We start from the raw sequence: 20,997 nt of genomic DNA, 5'->3' as shown, positions 1-20,997 counted from the left end.
GTTTTTCTGGGTCATGTGGCCAACATGACTAAGCCGCTTCTGGCGAAGCCAGAGCAGCGCATGGAAACGCCGTTTACCTTCCTGCCAGAGTGGTACCTACTTATCTACTTGCACTTGGATGTGCTTTGGAACTACTAGGTTGGCAGGAGCTGGGACTGAGCAACGGGAGCTTACCCCGTCTCGGGGATTCGAACCACTGACCTTCCGATTGGTGTCCCCTTGTAATGTAGTTGACTAATATTGCCACATTAATGACAGAAAGACATCACAACTATTCCGTCTCGAGATCTTCTACTTCTCAGATTAGGCTAATGTTAACAGATAAAATACTTGCTTTCAGTAACTCCTCTGGACATATAACTGCCTCCAGCAGAAAAGATGTACACCGTTGGGTTTTTCAAATTGTTTTATTTCTCGGACATTATATATGTTTAAGTTGAACTCCGCTCCGCCACCTAAATAAACATGAATGCAGATTTGAAGAGCCGTCCCCTTCTCTTTGTATTTATGAAGATATTCAACATGTTATCAAGATATGGACAGGCAGCGGAAGAACGATTTACTCAAGATGATATACAGATACTTGATTTTGTTCAGTATGCAATTCAATTGTATCCAAATTCCCTGAAAACACACAGCCACACCGTCCTCTCTGCGCTCAGCTGCGCGTGAACCCCTTGCGCCTCCGGCTTTGTTCACTCGTCGGGCTTTTCGCCCAACAGCGTAAAAACGCAAACGATAAATAAAAACAGGAAGTCAGGAGGCGCGTGTTATTATCTCTATGAACTCAGGGAGGCGTCCGTCTACCCGGCGGCAGCTCTATGGTAAAGAACATTCCCTATCGTGCTTTGGAGGGAAGGTTCCGGACCGGAAGTGGGCACTGATGATTGCGAGGCTGGTGTGGGCGACTCAAACTTTCCGTGCTTTTTATTGTGCCGGAAGTACACGGAGTGCACGGCATGCGTGTCACTCTATACCCGTTTCTATCTCTGCGGCTGAGTCGGCGTCTCTTAGCAACGAAATGGACGCCGACGTGGCCGACGCCTGAGGGAGGCGAGCTAATGCGGCGGCGCTGAAGCTCGTCTAAGGGAGCCTGGCATGTCGAAGTTAAGCAAAAAGAAGGAGCCGGTGAAGAGCAACAACGTTCTCCAGACGCCCTTCCCCGCTAAAGAGTAAGGCTCCAATACCCTCCGCTTCTCAGGCGGCCCCCGTTCCTTGCGGGTTGCGCACAACTCGCCGCCTCTTTCAATGCATTTCTGTTTCTAAGGTTAAGGACTCGCTCCTGGAAGATGTGAAGCGATAATAGCGGGGAAGAGTGTTTCTGGGCGCGTGCAGAGTGCACTATCCTTGCCAAAGCAGTGTCTGGGGTCTGGGGAAAGGTTGAGTGTATGATGATCAATTTTTTTTTCTTCCCAGCTGCAGTTTAGCTATATCTAGCCATCAGCTACTCAAGTAAGTCTTGCCTGTGCTAAATGTTCTTGATTCTTGTTTCTAGGCCACATGCCATATCCGCCACGTGTACTTTGCGGCAGTCGGTGGCCTTGTTTTGATGCTTGCGGAACTGCAGCACCTGGGATTGGCTGGGACTCAGAACCTTAAATGATTCTGCGTAGATTGCTCATTTATTATCTCTCCCTTCCTTCAAGAAACTTGGGAAGGAGCTCATCGTGTGACATGCACACTTCCCTTTCCCAGTCCTTAACAATAGGTACAGGAATCGGCCTTGGTGAGTGTGAAGGCTGAGCAGAGACTGAAGCTGGGTCTTTCCTCTGCAACCATCCTTCCACTTTCTACTTTTCCTTAAAAAAATAGGTACTGTATCTTAGAAGTGTCAGATATTTTCCTTGTCTGGAATATGCAGACTTGCTATAGAAGTGTTGCTGTGCACCCAGAAAATGTAGTCTGGGTGGAATCCAACACAGGCAGGTTAGAGGCAGCGAGAGCAGTAGGGGTCAGGTAGAGTCAGCCACACTTAAAAGCAGTAGCTGTGTTTCCTTGTTTGCACAGATGTATGTTAAGGGCAGCATATAAAGTAGGAAGGAGAGGCTCCTAACTTCAATGAAATTGACTGGCAGTAGGCTCGGGACAGATGAAAGGAAGGACTACTGTATTTTTTGCTCTATAAGACTCACTTTTTCCCTCCTAAAAAGTAAGGGGAAATGTGTGTGCATCTTATGGAGCGAATGCAGGCTGCGCAGCTATCCCAGAAGCCAGAACAGCAAGAGGGATTGCTGCTTTCACTGAGCAGCGATCCCTCTTGCTGTTCTGGCTTCTGAGATTCAGAATATTTTTTTTTTCTTGTTTTCCTCCTCCAAAAACTAGGTGCGTTTTGTGGTCTGGTGCGTCTTATAGAGCGAAAAATACGGTATTTCACTCAAAACATTATTAACTTGCAGAATGTATTACCACAGAATGCAGTGATGATTGCTAGCATTGGAAGCTTTTTTATTACTAAAATTCATGGAGGATATGTTTATCAGTGGCTATTAGCTTTAATAGCTAAGGGCATCCTCCATGTTTGAGGAAAGTATATCTTTGAATATTGGACACTGGTGAATTATAAATAACAGGGAAGAGCTATTGCTTATACCCTCTGCTTGTGGATTCCAGGAAGTATTTGGTTGATGAACCTTTTGTTTAATGCAGCAGGGCTTTTTATGATTTCAGAACACTTGGGGATACATTTTGGGAAGATAAGGTTAACTGCACCTCTCTGTGTCTGCTGCATGTTTGCAAATAGGCTTTCCTCTTCACATGTTATGTGCACCCTGTTGGTACACAGTAAGCATACCTGCCGCAGTTAAGAGTGAATTCATACAAAATATGGAAGAACTGTCATCAGTTAATGGTGTTAAATGAGTGCTATTGAGATTCTGGGTACAGTACCAAATTGCTGGGTATTGTACTGTCTCTTTGGTTTAGTAAGCCTTGGATTTTCTTTGTCTTCAGTGATGTCTGTTTGCCTCTCTCACCACCGCTCCCCCTAATCAACTAAAAGAGGAGATTCCACATCAGTCTCCAGGAACTTCTGAATTAGCATATCAAGCCGTTTCAGCTGTTTCCTGGTAACTGGGAATTAAATAAGTTACTATATCAGAAAGCTCTCGTACTTTTTTTGAGCCTTGAATACTAACGTCTTCTGATGCAGAAAGAAAGGAGTATAAGACTGCTTGTGTGGCCAGAAGACATGTCATGCCTTCCTGAGAACTAACCATATTTACTGTTTTTTTGGAAGGGCTGGAACAGGATTTCAACAGAAGTTGGCTAAGCCAGTAGCTGATTGGTAATAATAGTTGTGCAGGGTCATGCTAAAGAGCCATCAATTCTAGCACTGTCAATTTGATGGTGGCTAGCCACATGCCCCAGCACAAGACGACAGGTATTCTCAGCAGCTGAGAAGTGTCAAATACACTTACAGCCATCATGGTTAGTGGCCACTGATAAGAAACCCTTAAACAAATAACCTAATGAATTTGGAGAAGTGGCAGGCTTTAAGCTGAATATAACAAAACCAAAAATGCTTGTTAAAAATGTAACCACAGAAGAAAAGGACGACTTAGAAAAAATATTGGGCCTCAAAATCTCTTCAAAAGCGAAATACTTGGGTATTTGGATCACCCCCAAGAACATAAACTTATTTCAGGATAATTACACCAAAACTTGGTTAGAGATTAGAAAAAACTTGGTAACCTGGAGTAAACTAAAATTAACATTTCTGGGTAGGATTTCCATTATAAAGATGAACGTGCTTCCAAAATTAATCTTTTTATTTCAGATGATTCTTATACTGGGTGTAGCAGGTTTTCTCAAGATATGGCAAAGAGAAATTTCCAAATTCCTGTGGGAAGGGAAGAAACCTAGGATTAAGCACCTGATCTTAATAGACATAAAAGAGAGAGGAGGCTTTTCCCTACCCGACCTAAAACTTTACTACGAGGCAGCCTGTTTCACCTGGCTAAAAGATTGGTGCACGTTGCAGGATCCGGACCTCCTGGACCTGGAAGGTTTCGACAACCGTTGGGGTTGGCACGCCTACCTAATATATGGAAAAGCGAAAATTCATAAAAAAAATTACCAACCATATAATAAGAAAGTCACCCTTTGCTGCATGGGAAAAATATAAAGACCTGATGGAGCCTAAAGTCCCGTGATGGACTTCTCCAGTAGAAGCCATAGCAGTAAAACGGAAAAATACTCAGGAAAGCTGGCCAATTTATAAAATACTTCTAAAAAATGAAGATAACCAAATAAAATTAAAAAAAATTGAGGAAATAAGAGAACACATTTCAGACTGGTTCCAATACCATCAGTTATTTGAAAAATTTAAATCTGACGAACAAAAGGGGTTCTCAGTAGAAATTTCTTGATTTGAAACTGATCTTGTAAATTCTAAAAGAAAAACTCTTTCCAGAACTTACCGACTCCTCCTTGACTGGACAGTCAAGGAGGAGGAGGTAACAGTGGCATTGGTGAGGTGGTACCAGGATTTTGGCCATTCAATAACCATGGCCCAATGGGAAAATTTATGGAAGATCAATTGGAAATTCACAAACTGTTACACAATTAGAGAGAACTTTCAAAAAATGCAACATCGATGGTATTTAACACCATGGAAACTTTCAAAAATGTATAAATTGTTGGAGATGCGGAGACTCAGGAACATTCTACCATATGTGGTGGATATGTAGGAAAATACAGGTATTCTGGGAGAGTATCCATGTAGAACTGCAAAAAATGCTAAAGATCTCTTTCAATAAAAAACCAAAGGCCTACCTCCTGGGAATAACAGATTTGGATATTCCACAAAAGAGGAAGGGTATCTTTATATGCGACGGCGGCAGCAAGAGTTTCGATCGCAGCAAAATGGAAGAGTAATGAAATCCCCTCTATACAAGATTGGATCCAAAAGCTGACAGAATATGCCGAATTAGATGGTTTATCAGAAAAGATAAAGAATAAATCAAAACAGGAATTTGTTTCTAAATGGGAGGTTTTTAAAGAATATCTGAAAAATAAATATAGTAGTTTAAATTCTGTTGCAGCATTCAAGGAACTTCAGTAATAGTTGCTAGGTAGATAGAAGAAATTAGATTTATTGAGAATAAGTTTAATTATGAAAATGTGTTTTGGCAATAAGTACGGTAATATGAATTTGAAATATGGAATAGACGGGAAGTTGGGTCTTTAGTGTTCAGACTAATAGATGTTTTATTGTTTGCCAAGAAAATTATGTGTCTATGGTTATTTTTGTAATTTGTGTGTAATTTTGTATTTGTGTTTCCTTGTGTGTGTTTTTGTTGTTGTATAAATAAAGATTTAAAAAAACAAAAAAACCAAATAACCTAATGACAACAACAACCAATCCTGACATTGTTCTGCAGATTGACCTTAGTCAAGTCACTGCTTATATATCCCAAAGGAGATATATATATATATATATATATATATATATATATATATATATGAAGTCTTTTACGAAGCTGTACTCGAAATAGTGTCAGCTAAGAGCAGCATATCTCTCTTCTACTTTGACAAACCACCAGCTAAGCCTCCTGGCCCCAGCTGTCAGGAAGTATTTAAGTTTAGTTACTGCTGAACTGTAGCTAGTATTTAAATCAAGAGGTTGATGGCAGCTTGTTGTCATCTATTAAGTGACATTTTTAACTATAAAACTTTCAAAGAGGTCAGTTTCTTTCTCCTAGCTTGTTGGCATACGTCTGTATGCATAATATTGAATATGTAAGTCTGTATGTTAAAAATAAAGCACCTGGAAAGTATTAGGAAGCCTTCCAGCTTTTAAAAATTGGACTAATGAACACGCTTTTCCATAAGTCTGAAAAGCCCCAAATACTGTAACCTTTCCCCTTAGAGATGTGGTTCCAGCCCTATGAACATTTGGTTGCCCTTTTCCACACATTTTCCAGCTCTACAGTATGTCTTTTTGAAGTAAATAAAGACACAAACTGTTATCTAAGGAACTGTCACAATTCAATATAATAAGAGGAAATGAATTACCACCATCCTACAGACTATTACACAATGGGAAAATATTGGAAAATCTGCTTGTCTGCTATCTTGCACTTCACCTGCTTTGTTAATTTCTCTTGATGTTTGCCTTAGAGGTACAATAATGAAGACATGTTGAAGAAAGTAATTACTATGGTCTTTATAGACATTTTATGGAAATATATATATTTTTTATTGTAGGTACTTAGAAACTGGGACGCAGGTGGCGCTGTGGGTAAAACCTCAGCGCCTAGGACTTGCCGATCGCATGGTTGGTGGTTCGAATCCCCGCGGTGGGGTGCGCTCCCGTTGCTCGGTCCCAGTGCCTGCCAACCTAGCAGTTCGAAAGCACCCTCGGGTGCAAGTAGATAAATAGGGACCGCTTACTAGCGGGAAGGTAAACGGCGTTTCCGTGTGTCGCTCTGGCTTGCCAGAGCAGCTTCGTCACGCTGGCCACGTGACCCGGAAGTGTCTCCGGACAGCGCTGGCCCCCGGCCTATAGAGTGAGATGAGCGCACAACCCTAGAGTCTGGCAAGACTGGCCCGTACGGGCAGGGGTACCTTTACCTTTACTTAGAAACTAGTCTGAATTCAACTAGTAAAATTCAATTGTTGGTACATTTGGGTTATTTTTTTGTTTTATTTTTTATTAGTCACTTGCTACCAAGGTCTCCAAGGGACTTACATTTAGGAACATAAACATAAATACATTATACTGTTAAAAATCATATAAAACATTAGCATTCTCATACATTTTCCATACCTTCTCATGCAGACACCTACAATTAATGCACTCTCCCATCCCCTGGATAACATCTGCAGGAAACTTTCAGCAGCACACTAGCAGGAGAACAGAATCAGCTCAGCTTTGGAAAAAGTCTTCACCTAGCACCAAAAATATGTCATTCAGACCTCACTGGGAAAAGTATTCCACAGATGGGAAACCGCAGCTGAAATGGATATTAAGGTCCCATTGACAGCTCCTCAAAGGGTGAGGTGGTAGAAATGCAACAGCAGTGCAAGAGCAAAGTTTACTTCTCTGTGTAGGTGCAGACATTTAGTCGCAGCCCCAGTGAACATTTATATTATGTAAAGGATTCATTTGAGCTTGGTGAAGGGGTGATGTGCACTGTTTGTCAATAAGGCACCCTTGATTATCAGACTGGCACAACGCTGAACAAACAATCTCACTTTGAATGTCAAACAGCTCAGAGATATATGGCTCTTCAATTAGATGCTACCTAGTAGAGTTTTCACTATTTCCCTGCCAACTGGCTAGTAGGCTTGGACAATAATGTCCCCCTCATTATTTGGGGTCATTTGTCTCCACAAAAGTTGCAGGCATATTTTTAAGACTGGAGGGGGAGCAGTGTGTGTTTCAGGTGTGTTTCCTGATGACACAGTAGAGTATTGTGATCTGTCTTGTTGAAACAAAACAACAAACAAAAAAAACAACTTGCTGCTACTTCAAGTAGTGGCAGAGCTACAATAAGCAGCAGCCCAACAGCATTCTTCCTTGGGAATGACCAATGGGAATTGCATTTCATCATAGAATCTTTCCCAGGGTCATTCTAGGGAAAATAAAGATTTCTAAAGAAATGCTGTTCCCATTACTACAAGACTCTTGTTTTGGTTGTAGAAATGATAATTGTTTATACTTTTTCTGAGGGACTGTGAGCTGTGTCAGTCATAAGGCACATATAATAAGCTGCTCAAATGATGTATTTCTTATCTCTTCATTTTATTTGAAGTGATAGTACTTGCATGGGGTTCAAAATGAAGATATTGTGCTTGCCAACAGTACAGTATGAAACTGAAATTAGAATAAGAAAATTTGGAAGTTGATTACTATGTAACTAACAGCAAGTTCTCTTCTCGTGTTCACGTTTTATTTCAGCCTTTGGGGTATTACTGGATCAGCCTCTAGTGTAAACCCTCAAGGTTCTTTGGGTGAGTCTAGGAAACCAAGATTTCCTATCTGGCCAGAATGGAATGAAGCAGATATCAATATAGAGAAGTGGGATGCAGGAAAAGGTGCAAAGGAAAAAGATAAAGCTGGAAGAAGTCCTATTTTAGTAAGTTTTCTGTAGTAATCAGAAAAGTTCTTTCAGATTCATCAGTATTTGAGAATATGTATTAACCCTGTATCTTCCTAAGCCCACCTTTTAAAGATTCATCATTGAATGAGTGCTCGCCATTCTAGTACAATGGTGCCCCGCAAGACAAATGCCTCGCAAGACGGAAAATTTGCTAGACGAAAGAGTTTTCCGTTTTGGAGGTGCTTCGCAAAACAAATTTCCTATGGGCTTGCTTCGCAAGACGACAATGTCTTGCGAGTTCCTGCTGGTTCCCCCCCCCCTTTTCTAAGCCGCTAAGCTGCTTATCAGCTGATCCGATCAGCAGATAAGCCGCTAATAGCGCTAATCCGCTAATCCGTCAATGGGCTTGCTTCGCAAGACGAAAAAACCGCTAGACGAAGAGAATCACAGAACGGATTCTTTTCGTCTTGCGAGGCACCACTGTAATGCAATGAGGCTTATCATTAAACTAATATTAAAGTTAAAAGTGCTTAGCTGTTTCTGAATCATACCTTAGCTCAAGCATTGCCAACTAGTGGTCACATTTTGCATTTTAAGAGAGTGATGTGGGCACCAGTCATAACACAGCTGCTGGTGGAAGCCAGCAAAAAGACTACCTCAGTGAGTGTCTCAGCACCCTCTCCTCCCTCTGTGTGCCCTCACGCCTCCCCTGAAACCACCAGGAGAACGCCCAGAGGATGTAGAGGAAGGGGAGCACTTCACTGATAGAAGGACCTTGTTAGCACCTTCTGATCAGGATTGTGCAAAGTTACCTCTTTGCTGGTGTCTTTCACTAGGAAGAATCTGCCTGTTGGGGAGGCTACATTATGGTGATGGTCCCAACTTTGCCTAGGTGGGCAGACAGCTGCTGCTGGAGGTTTTCCCACCAGCAGTAGAAGGAGAAAGTCTGTAAATGAGGCATTTCTGAGTGGGATCACCAGTAGCTTTGGATATGCTGATAGGGTCCAGCCAAAGTTAAGCACTTTTTGGTTGAACTGCTCAGATGTGTGTACATCTGTGTTATAACCTATATTAAAATCAGTAAGATTTAAAAGTTGAGCTCCCCAATTTTTGGCTGACCTTCATGGGCAACCAAAATATTGTGATCTCTGGGATCATACACCCTCCCCCAAGGGCCAAAGTCTTGTAACTGACTTGGTGCTGTGCTTTGAAAACCCAGTGTGAGGCTCTCAATGATTACTATCTGCTGTTCTCTCCCACTCCAAACTATGACCTGGAAAGCATTGAGAGGGATTTTACACATAGCAATAATGAGCTCCCACCCCATAACAGCTCCATGCAGAAGGGGTAAAGAGCCTTGTGCAAGCAACTCTGTGCTCACCAAGTGCTCCAAGTGACTGGCAAGCACAAAGCCAAGCCAACATCCTTCTTCCTCTATCTCCAAACTGTAGGGTGGAGGCAGAGACTTGTTTTCCAGTTCTTCCTCTTCTCTTCTCTTCTCCCTCCACCTGTCATAGTTCCAGGACTGAGAAGAAGCCTGAGACCCATCACACTTCCCGGATCTATCTGTGTACTTATCACAATGTGAGCAGCAAACAAAATAGTTTACTCTTGCTTAAAAGTATCAGACTTTGACTGGTACATGCCCCAGATTAATGATGATCATGATCATGATGCTGGTGTTGATGATATTTTTCTGAATGGCCTTTTACATGCGTCTCAAGGCAATTTACAAACATAAAACAGCAAAAATAATTTTGTGGACTGCACAAAGAATAGAAGATAGGTTTTAAAACAATTCAACATAAAACCCTAAAGCATCTGTAAAAGCTTGTCAAAACAAAAAATGTCTTCAGTTATTTCTGGAAAGTATAGATAGTTGGTGTCCTGAGTTACTGTGGAGCTATTTATGCTCTTCTAATGCTAGTCTTTTAATGCTTGTCTCTACAACACACATTGTTGCTTTCCTTTTATGATTGTTGTTATGCTAGCTATAAAAATTCAGAATTAAAAATAATTGATAGTTTCCATTTCATACAAGTGTTCTTTTATTTCTCTCAGTTGTTTAAGCTTTAGTTCTTGATCACTATCAGAATATTAGATATGCTACTAAAAAAAGACTTGCAAGTGAAAAGTCTTCAACTTTTCTTTGAATTGTGTGTAATTGAATCTCTTCAGGATAAGCATAATGACTGCTCCCCGCTTGAAATGGGGGGCGCCCTTTGCGTGGACGCGTGCAGCCCCTAGATCTGGAGCGGCTCCAACAGCATAGGCTTGGCTTTGCCTTCCCTCAGGTGGGATACCTGGAGGTCTCCACCTACCTCAGTCAGTTGTCCAATCCCACCTGGGGGAAGCGTTGCCAAGGAGACCAGGCCAGGTAGGGGAGGGATTACCTGCCCACACAATAGAGGCAGGATCTTACCTAGGAATCCACACTTGGCTCCAGAGTTTCTCCCACCCTACCCACCCCCAGTTAAGGTCTTATTTATATAGTAAATGAATACTTTTTACAGCATGTCTTTGAAGATCCAGAAGGAAAAATTGAATTGCCCCCTTCTTTAAAAGTGAGTTTCTGGAGAAGGCCACAAGAATTCTTAGTCACTAAGGTGAGAAGATGTTTCTTATTTGATGTTTATTTTATACAGCAGAGTTGCTAACCCTGCACCCATTAGTACCAGATTAAGACTTTAGAAAGAAAGAAAGAAAGAAAGAAAGAAAGAAAGAAAGAAAGAAAGAAAGAAGTGTTCCCCTTCCTAGAAAGACAGTTATGAAGCAAAATATGCAGATAAGCAAAATATGCAGATATAATCAATTTCTATGAAAAGAGCCAGCCTGGCTCTCTTGCCTGTCAATATTTTTAGCCAATGAGTGAAGTCAGAGGTGTGATTGATAAGTGAGTTGTTTGGACACCAGACAGCATGAACCCATTGAGTCCTACAGAATTTCTGTTTCTTCCTGCCCTTTAGTGCCCTTTTCCAGCTTGTGTATGTGTTTTTTAGCAGCTCTGTTTATTTTGTTTTTCTGCCTGCCAGCCACATGGAGCAGGGGCTACTTGAAAGGCTCTTTTAAAATGTCTCTGTTGTGGTAGTAGAAAGAATGTGGGAATTGCCTGTCAGTCATTTTGCTGCCTGCAGAGTTGTAGTGGTGGGAGTTAGGGGGTGCCCATTTCAGAGTCATCATTATGATCATCACCATTTGTTCCTGCCTGTTCCCAAGTTGTTTGAGTAGGGGAGAGCATAGTGCAATGGTAGAAACATAATTACAATCATATCCTCATACACCTCTAATTTTGAGACGCTTGTAGATGGCTTTCCTCCTCAAACTTTGTCCAGTCTGGGCCAGTATTATTTAACTACCCACCTTTGAGACTCCTTAAAGGGAGTGAAAGACGGGATATCAAATCCAAACTCTTCTTCTTCTTCTTCTGTTATCTATATTCAAAGGTTTTGCGGGTGTTTGCCTTCAAAACTTGCCTGACCAGTGTATAACAGTGGGGGGGGGGGCATGGGAAACAATGAGAAATTGTATGTTATCCACTGATTATTTCACTAATGTCCAAACTCAGTTCAACAACAGTTCATCAGTCTTTTACAGAATTTTAGCATTGACTACTTTAAATTACCTTTCTTAACTTTTGATTAACATGTTGTAGGCACATATAAGTTATTTTAAGATTTTGAACATTTATAAGCGTTCATAAACCTTTTTATAAAATAATTACAATTATCTTTTTAGGTGCCTGTGGTAGTGAAAAATGAAACATGGTTTGACCTTTTTTCAGCCAATGAACATTTAATGGGCAGTGAGGTATGTGTATGATCTCTTCTTAATTAAGAAAGCAAATTAATTGTGTAGATGAATGGAGGAGACTTTTGATGTTGTCATAAAACAGGAAAAATGCCTTTGATAGGGCAGGGATGGCTCTACCATGCAAGGCGAAGTGACCTGTTGCAGGTGATGCCACAGAAGGAGGGTTAAATGAAGGGAAGAATGAGCACACTTACAGTTTCAAAGTGGTGTAAGCTACCTTGAGCGACTTTAAAAATGAACTGAGTTTAAAAATCAGCTTGGGGGTAGAGTGCCAGCTGCTGAAGAGGTAGCTTATATGAAAAAAAAATATGATAACACATGGATTGAGAAAAATTTCCATCCATTTTAACAAGGGGTTTGGTGTTATAGGGGAGCTACGGAAAGGGGAAAGTGGGGAGATCCAGGTGAATTTAAGCGCGTTGGGGTCTCATTGATGTGATTGGCCTTAAGCATACGTACATTTGGATTGCACCTTACCTAGGAGTATGTTACCCTGAACCCAGAAAAGCTTGCTTCTGAGTAGGTAAGAATAGACTTGAACCGTTCATTAAGGAAGAGCTACATACTAGAATACCTTAGGCTGTAGTTAAAATTAACTAATCTGTTACCAGGCTGGATATCAAGTTCTTGGCCTCAGTCTAGAGACTGGATGCTGTTCACCCCCAACAACATACAGGATCTTCCACTTTGTCCCCATGCACATATGATCCATGCTGTCAGAGCTGCTGCTGGTGAACAACTGTGTGCTGACAGGAGAGGAAAGGAGTTTCTGTTTTCCCAGATGACAGGGTTCTGCTCCTTTTCCCTAACAAAATTCTTTTGCAAATGTATGGCCACATTTGGTTCCAGATCATGCTTGCTATAGGGTGTCTTTGTTTCAGATTATTTAATACTGACACACCACCGGCTGTGTGTGAGCCAGGAAGAGATCCCTCAATAAATTCATCTGGAAAAGTGTTCCCTGCTTTATTTTGATTTTTATTCTGTTGCATTGATTGCCTACTTTTATAAAGGCCTGGTGATTTATAAATAAAGTACTCTCTGCACCTTTTAATATGTCTTTCTGTCTCCCAACCCTTCTCTCTCATGTCATATTGGTGCTTAGATTCTGCTGTGTTGAGCACAGACTTCTTTTTTAATGTTCTCTATGCAGCACTTGCTTTATTAGCTTCTATACAATTAAATGGTGTTGTTATCATTATGTATTTCATTTTAAAGTAGAGTTAGGCTATATATGTATATATGTATATATGTATGTATTGTGAACAAAACTGACTTCTGTTATTTCCTCCACCACCCAAAAAAACCCCTGACTTCAGCTGATAAGATGGATAATAAGTGAAATCTATGCAGTTTGGAAATTGTATAATGCACCTACTTTAAGTCCTGATCCTAAAGCTAATGCAAATGAAGCACCTCAGCATTTGTGGAAGCCATGGGAACATATATATTCATTATGTAAAGCTATCAAGGGACATATGCCATTGTACAATAGCTATGGAAAATATGTGGTAAAGCTTTATTGGATGGTAAGCATGCATCAATCTTTTTGGTATATATTATGCACATCATTTATTTTACACAGGTTGCAGTCCTGTTGTGGGGAGGGGTGGTGGTTGAAGGCTGAAAGCCTTCGAGCGGCCTCATCCAAAGGCTTAATGATCTTTCGCTGGAAGGGTGGAAGTGAGGTTCTTGCACTCTTATGTCCTTCTCCAGCTTATTATTTTATTTTACAGTTTTCCTTTCATTAGTAGCAACAGCTCCAAAACTGGCGTGGTTTTCTTCTTGGTTTGCAGGGGTGGGTGTGCCAGAGAATTGGACAGGCTAAGAAGCCTTTGAATCAGTGCCTTCCCCCAGCACACACCCCTTTCATTCCTTTCCACACAGAGGCTGTGGACACTTCTGCAATGACAGGGAGGGGCCATATAGGGTTGGATCTTTCTATGTCTCCCTCAGATCTGACATGGTCTGCAGAAAGGGAAATCCAGTGCTTCCTATAGCCTTGGGTTGGGGAAGCTACAACTCTCCAGGACTGCAACTCCCATCAGCCTCAGCCGGCATTGCCAATGATTTTAATAAATGAATGACAAATATTGAACCAAAATACTGACCAGTATATGATGCATGAATATAAAGAGATAGCACAGGCTGAAACAAATTTCTATCTCTTCAGCAAGAAATTATACATTTTAAAATTTAAGCTGTGCCCACAAGCTATTCTAAACCCAACATTAAAGCATATAAATTATAGTAACATTTGAAATAACTAAACCATTTGATGTTAAGGAGAAACCACACTAAGGTGAATGTAGATTCAGGCCGATACAATCCATGTATTGAAAAGGAGTGCAATCCCATATGTGAGATGTCCTATATATACAACAAGGAGGAAATAATTCTCCCTTGTTCCAGATGCTTTGGAAAGTTCCAGAAAAGTGGATTCCTAATATATTGCTATGGAAGCATAGCAAGCCATTCCCAAAGTACCAGAACATCCCAATAACATTCTCCTTCAATGGTTGTTCAGTGGCATCTGAGTAGCACACTTTGTCCCACCCCATATTTCCACTTCATATGAGTAATAACGATAGATGACAAACTGCTTTTATCATTATGCTTTTATAAGATGAGAACGTTCCAACTAATCCTTTTAGTTCTGAGAGGATAGTTTTGCATTGGTGAAAACCACGAGAGCTGACAACTGAGGAATAGCTCATCAGTACCCTGCAAACAATTTCGAAAGTACTAGCTGTGCTGCTTTCCATTGTGCAGATGGAATCTACTGGACTTTCATATTTGCTCTCCCTATTTATTAAAATTATCTATAATGAGGGTCAAGTTCTTGGAAGGTCACACAGGTTTTCATGCTGACACAATTTTTCATTGCCACCTAATCACATTTAATTTCCTTTTTCTTTTGCAGGGGAGCTGGCGAAAGATCATTGTGGATGACAGCATACCTTTCAATGAAGACAATGAGATGCTGCTTCCAGTAACAACATGTGAAATTGAACTTTGGCCATTGATATTATCCAAAGCCATAATTAAACTAGCAAACAATGAGTATGTTTTCTAAGCTTTGTGTCTGTTTTGAGATCAAAATAGAGCGATGGGCAACAAAGCTAGAATTTAATACATAGGGTGGATGCTTGTTTGTTAAGAATGAATGAATTGATAGGGGTACTTTTTGAACCCTATAAAATATAGTAAACAAAGGAAGATCCTCAGCTGCAGCCAAAGTCAGTGGGTATGTTAACACATAATATGCTAAGCCATAGTTTAATGCTACATGGATGAGCCTGAAATGTCTGACTTCAGCATTAGCTTACATCCTGCCTGCTTTACTCCTCTTGCACCATCTGGGAGGAGGACTTTGCCATAGTTTAGTCCTACTTTTAAAGAATCCCAGCTTATTGTTAAACCAAGATCACTGGTTTAAAACAAACTGGTTAGTTTTAAGAACTGAGCTTCATAACCCATGGTTTGAAATTGTTTTCTTCTGAAACGTAACCAGAGTTTGTTTTAAACAGGAACTCTGGTTTGAACATTATGATAAACTGGGATTCTTTGAAAGTTAAACTTGGCTCTTTCCAGCTGTACAGGAGAGGGAGAGGATGCAGTGCAGTAGCTTAGACCTTTTACTCAGACTTGTTCAGGCTCATCCACATAGCAATAAGCCATGGTTTAATGTCACATGTAAATACAACTGGATTAGATTTACATTAATGAACAAACACTTTCATTTCAATCCCACAGAGGCCCAGGGTGTCCTTGATTTTCCCTTCCGTCTGCTGCAATCTCCTGTACCCCACTGAACACCTTCAACTTTCACATGAAGCTTTTTGAAGTAGACATTAAGTTGTAGTAGGAAGAATGAAGTGGGGAAGCCCTATTCCATTTTTGGAACTCATTTTGCAGTTGTAGATTCTAAGGCTCTGTTTTGTTAAGGAGGTATTTATATTGTACCCTTCAGCCAAAAAGGCTGCCAAAAGGACTTTTTAAAAAATCAACTTTAAAATGGTCCCTGCCCTTAGGTTTATGATCTAAAAAGATGACACATGAGGAAAAAGGAGTGGTCAGGGAGTGAGGTGGAGTGGGAAAGCAAACTGGAGCTCAATTTGTAACATTTCAGTTCTTATAACTGTTATAAGATTCTGTTTGTGTAGAAGAGCAGCATCTACTCACAGGTGTCAGAGGCAGTTATGGCCAGGGCTTTCTTCACCAGAAGCACTCCTCTCCTCAGATCCAGGAGCAGGACTGCTGAACAATATGCAGGACAGAGCAGCTTCTGCCACCGTTCTTCCCTAAGGAAGCTGCCGTAACTGACTTGATGGCAGTTGGAATCCTCTCGGGAGGGGGCTTGATGGAATTATTTCCCTCTTCAGCCAATGTCTGTGGCAGCATGGGGGCTATAGATCTGGTTTCTCAAAACCCAAGGCCACCCAAACAAGGAAATGCTAGGAAGGTTGGGAGGGGGGGGGCGGGAAAGATTCAGGGTTTTAGGAGGGCATATGTTATAGAGCTCACTGCATTGTAGATCATGAATTGCATTGGCAGTTGGAAAGCTAACACAGCAACTAACAAAGTACATTTGCATTGCCACCCTACATATTGGTCTGTTTGACCAATAATTCTATAACTTTGTGTCTAGCACTTTCAGTTGCATAGCTTTGGAACAAATATAATGAAAAAATTAAAGAAACGTAGATGTTATAGCAGCAGAATTCCACCTCCATTGTGAGAGGGCAGTATTCCTCTGAATTCCAGTGTGCTTCCCACATGCTTCTGAATGGCCACTGAGAACAAGATGATGGATTAGATGTGCCATTGACCTGAACAGCAGGCTCTCTTTGTGTTCATACATTAAAATTTTACTGAGAAGATGTAGAATGGCAATTTTAAATAGATCTATAGATGGACATTTAATATGGAAGCATGTCTTTATTGTCATGAAAGTTTATGGCTCAAGATAAATTTTCATTTTTCAGACTAGCTGGCTAACGTAAGTTTTCCTTTGGAATTTGTCAACTGAATTTGTTCACTAAGTTACAGCAAATTGTGTTGCCAATAAAAAGTTATTGGCCATGGTTTTTGTTCTAATTTCTTCAAACCAGGCTTCCTCAACCTCGGCCCTCTAGATGTTTTTGGCCTACAACTCCCACGACCCCTAGCTAGCAGGACCAGTGGTCTGGGATGGTGGGAATTGTAGTCTCAAAACATCTGGAGGGCCAAGGTTGAGGAAGCCTGCTTCAAACCTTTGAAAGCTTGAACTGCTTAATGCTTCATTCCTATCTGATGCTATATTTTGTTTCTGGGAAGATAAGATAGGAGGCCTGTACCCCTCTGACTGCAGCTGTACTGTGAATTGATTTGTGAATATTCTTGTTTGCTTGCAGTGGAAATTATATATGAAATATGAAGAATTTGGAAGGATATGAGTGACTGTTGAGACAGAATTAATATCTGAATAGAATACTGATCTGCTTATATGCATATTTGTATTTGTTTTAGCATAAATGATGTAGGAAAAAGGGAGCTGGGGGAATTCACAGTTCTACATGCACTTACTGGATGGATACCAGAAATTATTCCTCTCCAGTAAGTTCCACTTTTATATGCAGTTCCTTCAGCTTTGCGTCCCGTATACTTGGTTGATCTGGTGTTTGGGGTGGGATGGGGTGAACAGATACACAGTATGACTCAAAACTTAAAAGCAGTCAAAATCAACTGAACTTTGTGATTTTTTTAAAAAAAACTTAAAAGATCATAAGTTGATTGTTGCTGGGGTCTTTTTCTTGTCTTCCTTTCTGCCTGCTCGATACTCACTCGCTATTTAATCACTTTATGACTCCTTTAGTGAAATATTATCTTTTAAAATGGTTGTACACATCTTTTATTTGTTGGGTTTGTCTGGTAGTTAATGGTGTCTATAGGATTCTAGCCTAAATGAATTTCAAATTCACACTTACCTGGGAGTTAGACCTGTTGAACTCAGTAGGGCTTTCATCTGAGCTAACATACATTGGATCGTGCTGTCCAAGGATGTAGGGGGGAAACTATGTTTCATCGTATCAAATTATCCTTTTAAATATCTAATTTTGAAACTGCTTGGTTTAGTGTTTTTTTGTTTATGTTATTTCTGAATGAGTTTTACAGAGTAATCCTAACCTCCTAATCTGTGCTGCTAGAGAGAGTTAAGATAAGATGCTGTCCCTCCACCAGTGGAGGACTCCATTGCTGCCAAAAGTGCAGGGGGTTGAAAGGCTGTTTGCAGCAGTTAGTATAGGGCTCCAAAACATAGCCTTATAGAATCATGAAGAGCGTGGGGCAGGTACAATGCAGAACCAGCCATAGATCTACTAGATGTAAAGCTGCTTTATCCCCTGAGGGGAGTGCCAGCATAGAGCCCCTCAACAGTATCAGCCTAGAGCCAGCATTGCAAAAAACAGATTGACCGGCTCAAGTGGCAAGACTTGGGCATGTGGCCATTGTTCCACCACTTTACTCCCCTGGTTGGGGTTGCTTTTGCTTTGTCCCTTACCTTTTGGCAAACTGTTATGCTTGTCTTCGTTAGTTATTTTCTCAGTACTCTAGAAAAAAAACACTAGGTTGCATTTCTTTTCAAGGAGTGGATACATTCTAGATGACACTAGGTTCCAAGAGTGACTAGAACGGTTCCAGTGATAACCAGACTATTTAAATGGTAGTAATGACCGCTCCCCGCTTAAAACGGGGGGCGCCCTTTGCATGGACGCGCGCAGCCCTGGATCTGGAGCGACCCCGTCAGCATAGGCTTGGCTTTGCCTTCCCTCAGGTGGGATACCTGGAGGTCCCCGCCTACCTTAGTCAGTTGTCCAATCCCACCTGGGGGAAGCGTTGCCAAGAAGACCAGGCCAGGTAGGAGGAGGGATTACCTGCCCACACAATAGAGGGAGGATCTTACCTGGGAATCCTCACTTGGCTCCAGAGCTTCTCCCACCCTACCCACCCTCAGTTAATGTCTTCCTTTGCAGGTTAACTTTTCTTCATAGGTTTTGCAGGTTAACTTTTCTTCACAGGTATGCGGGCGCTGCTACAATAAGGTCGCTGTTAAAGGGCCGGAAAGGAATTTCCCTGCATTGGCAGGTTTCGCCTTTCCCGTAGCAAAACGTCACAACTTTGGCAGTATCAGGCCTTGGGCGGAATCCTTTAGTCCATCTTCCTCTTTGTGGCGGCGATACCAGGGTTCCCCGTTAAAGGGGTTTCTGAAGGGAGGCTTTGACCGTACGCTTCTCCCCTGCGGCGGCGTAACGGGGGCGGCTATCTCTGCTTGAACATATGTTCTCCACTGGATAACCCTGAAGCTCCCTAGATCCCCGGCTGGGGACTGGGGAGGGAGAACGCCCAATGCCTGAGCCAAGGTCTACCCACATTTGAAATTTAATAAAGTTGTGGCCAATTTAATCCCATAGCACGTTGTCTTGAGTCATTATTCCACATGACGGGGGGGGGGACTGCTTGGGATCTGGGGACTCCGCCTGTCCACGCAAAATTCAGCATGGTTGCTTGACTTGACTTCTATAGATAAAAAAAAATAACTTGAGTAGCATAATGCAGATGCAGTAAATAAAGAGCAGACAGAACTACATTTCAAAGTAATGTTTATGTATATTTTAAAGATCTGGATATTTGGATAAAGTTTGGGAATTCTTAAGAGAGACATTGCCAGAATTTAAGTTACCAGAAGAATCCGTTCCTGAACCTAAGATGTCACTTCAAGACACTAAAAAAGATCTAAAATCATCTGACATTAAAAATGATGCCGTACCTACTGTTAAGCCACCAGAGAAGGTAGAGAAACCTGAAAAAACTGCCAAAGGTATGAAATTATAAAGACTGTAAATGATATGCAACAAAGGACACCTTCTGGACAGAGAAACCACATCTTTATTTCTTTGCACTTTTCTGTATAGGCGTCAAATAATCACAGTAAACTCCAAGGAGTTACCAGACTTGAAGGTGTTACGTGTATGTGAGAGAGAGAACTGAGGTTCGATGTAAGGTTGCAATCCAGTGTGCAATAAAGTACCTTTAAATCGCATTGAAATCAGTGCAACAGTGTGCTGGATTGAAAATTTAGGACTGCCCTCAGATAACTCAGCACCACTGAACTTAGAGACTTACTTCTGAGTAAATATACAGTATACTGCCACAGTAAATACATTAAGCCTTATTGATTTCAGTAGACTTAACTGTACACAGGATAGTGATGTGTAAGTCTAGTTGTAAGTACTGATCAAGTAGAATACAGGAAAAATACTCTCCACGTAAATATTTTTTAATCAAGTCTTAAATATTATCTCGGGTTTTCTTCTTTAAATGACATAGTTTAGAGCCGAAAATATTTGCTCCAATAGCAATTGCATGATTTTTTTATAAGGTAAATAGCAGGAATCACAGAAAGGTAAAGGATCTCTGTGGCCCGATTTCTGTCATATTCTCTCTCTCTATATACTGTGTGGGTGTGTGGGTGTACACACACACACATACACACAGTGCACTTTCTAATTGCATAGAATGGGGTCATGTCAAGTTTGGCCCTTAGAAACTGAGGTGAGCTCTACTTTTAGCACATAGCAGCTTCAACCAGGAGTGTTGTATCTTTTTGCTTAGGTCCTGTGAGCCAGCTGTGCCGTTCCCTGGAGAATGCTGGCCATCCTCACACATTCCATAGTTATTTTGAAACTGGATTTTTGCAGCAATTTATATAGGGTTGCCTTTGAAAAGTATCCACAAACTTCATCTACTGCAAATGGTGGCAGAAAGAGTTTTACTTAACCTGATTCTTTAAAAAATCAAATCAAATCATTGGACTCTGCTGCTTCCAGTTTGTTTCTGAGCACAATGCAGGTTCTGGCTCTCACCTTTAAAGACCTGAAATGGTGCCCATGCCACTTAGATCTTTAGAGGTTCTGCTCCATGACTAAGTGTGGTGGATCAGTATGTAGTCAAGACTTTTGTTGTTGTCATGCCTTGCCTCTGGAATTCCTTCTCACAAGAAGCCCAGATTAACTTCTTATTTTTGGTGAAAACATTTTTCCATGGGCCCAAGCTACTGGGATTTGTAATCTTTTTTTATTTCATCCCTACTGTAATTTTTCTA

At 41.1% G+C, this 20,997-nt stretch overlaps 1 protein-coding gene and 1 long non-coding RNA gene across 4 annotated transcripts in view; one reads left to right on the top strand and one right to left on the bottom strand.

Moving 5' to 3' along the window:
* The window catches only part of LOC309528141, a 49,403-nt gene extending 33,243 nt beyond the window's left edge, over positions 1–16,160 (bottom strand). Inside the window, exon 1 of one of the 2 annotated variants that reach the window (XR_014217563.1) lies at positions 16,041–16,160. This is a non-coding gene — a long non-coding RNA (uncharacterized lncRNA). The remainder of the gene's footprint in view (positions 1–16,040) is intronic. The other variant, XR_014217564.1, reaches the window with a different exon arrangement.
* Positions 963–20,997, top strand: part of ADGB (androglobin) — a 67,440-nt gene continuing 47,405 nt past the window's right edge. The window contains exons 1-8 of one of the 2 annotated variants that reach the window (XM_082215197.1): positions 963–1,172; positions 7,904–8,081; positions 10,559–10,651; positions 11,781–11,852; positions 13,175–13,384; positions 14,779–14,918; positions 17,367–17,453; positions 19,514–19,713. In XM_082215197.1, coding sequence (XP_082071323.1) covers positions 1,099–1,172; positions 7,904–8,081; positions 10,559–10,651; positions 11,781–11,852; positions 13,175–13,384; positions 14,779–14,918; positions 17,367–17,453; positions 19,514–19,713 — 1,054 coding nt within the window. In that variant the 5' untranslated portion in view covers positions 963–1,098. The remainder of the gene's footprint in view (positions 1,173–7,903; positions 8,082–10,558; positions 10,652–11,780; positions 11,853–13,174; positions 13,385–14,778; positions 14,919–17,366; positions 17,454–19,513; positions 19,714–20,997) is intronic. The other variant, XM_082215196.1, reaches the window with a different exon arrangement.

Source organism: Podarcis vaucheri, assembly GCF_965113315.1.
Source record: "Podarcis vaucheri genome assembly, chromosome: 3".
Taxonomy (NCBI): domain Eukaryota; kingdom Metazoa; phylum Chordata; class Lepidosauria; order Squamata; family Lacertidae; genus Podarcis; species Podarcis vaucheri.
This window is presented reverse-complemented; position numbering and strand designations above follow the sequence as displayed.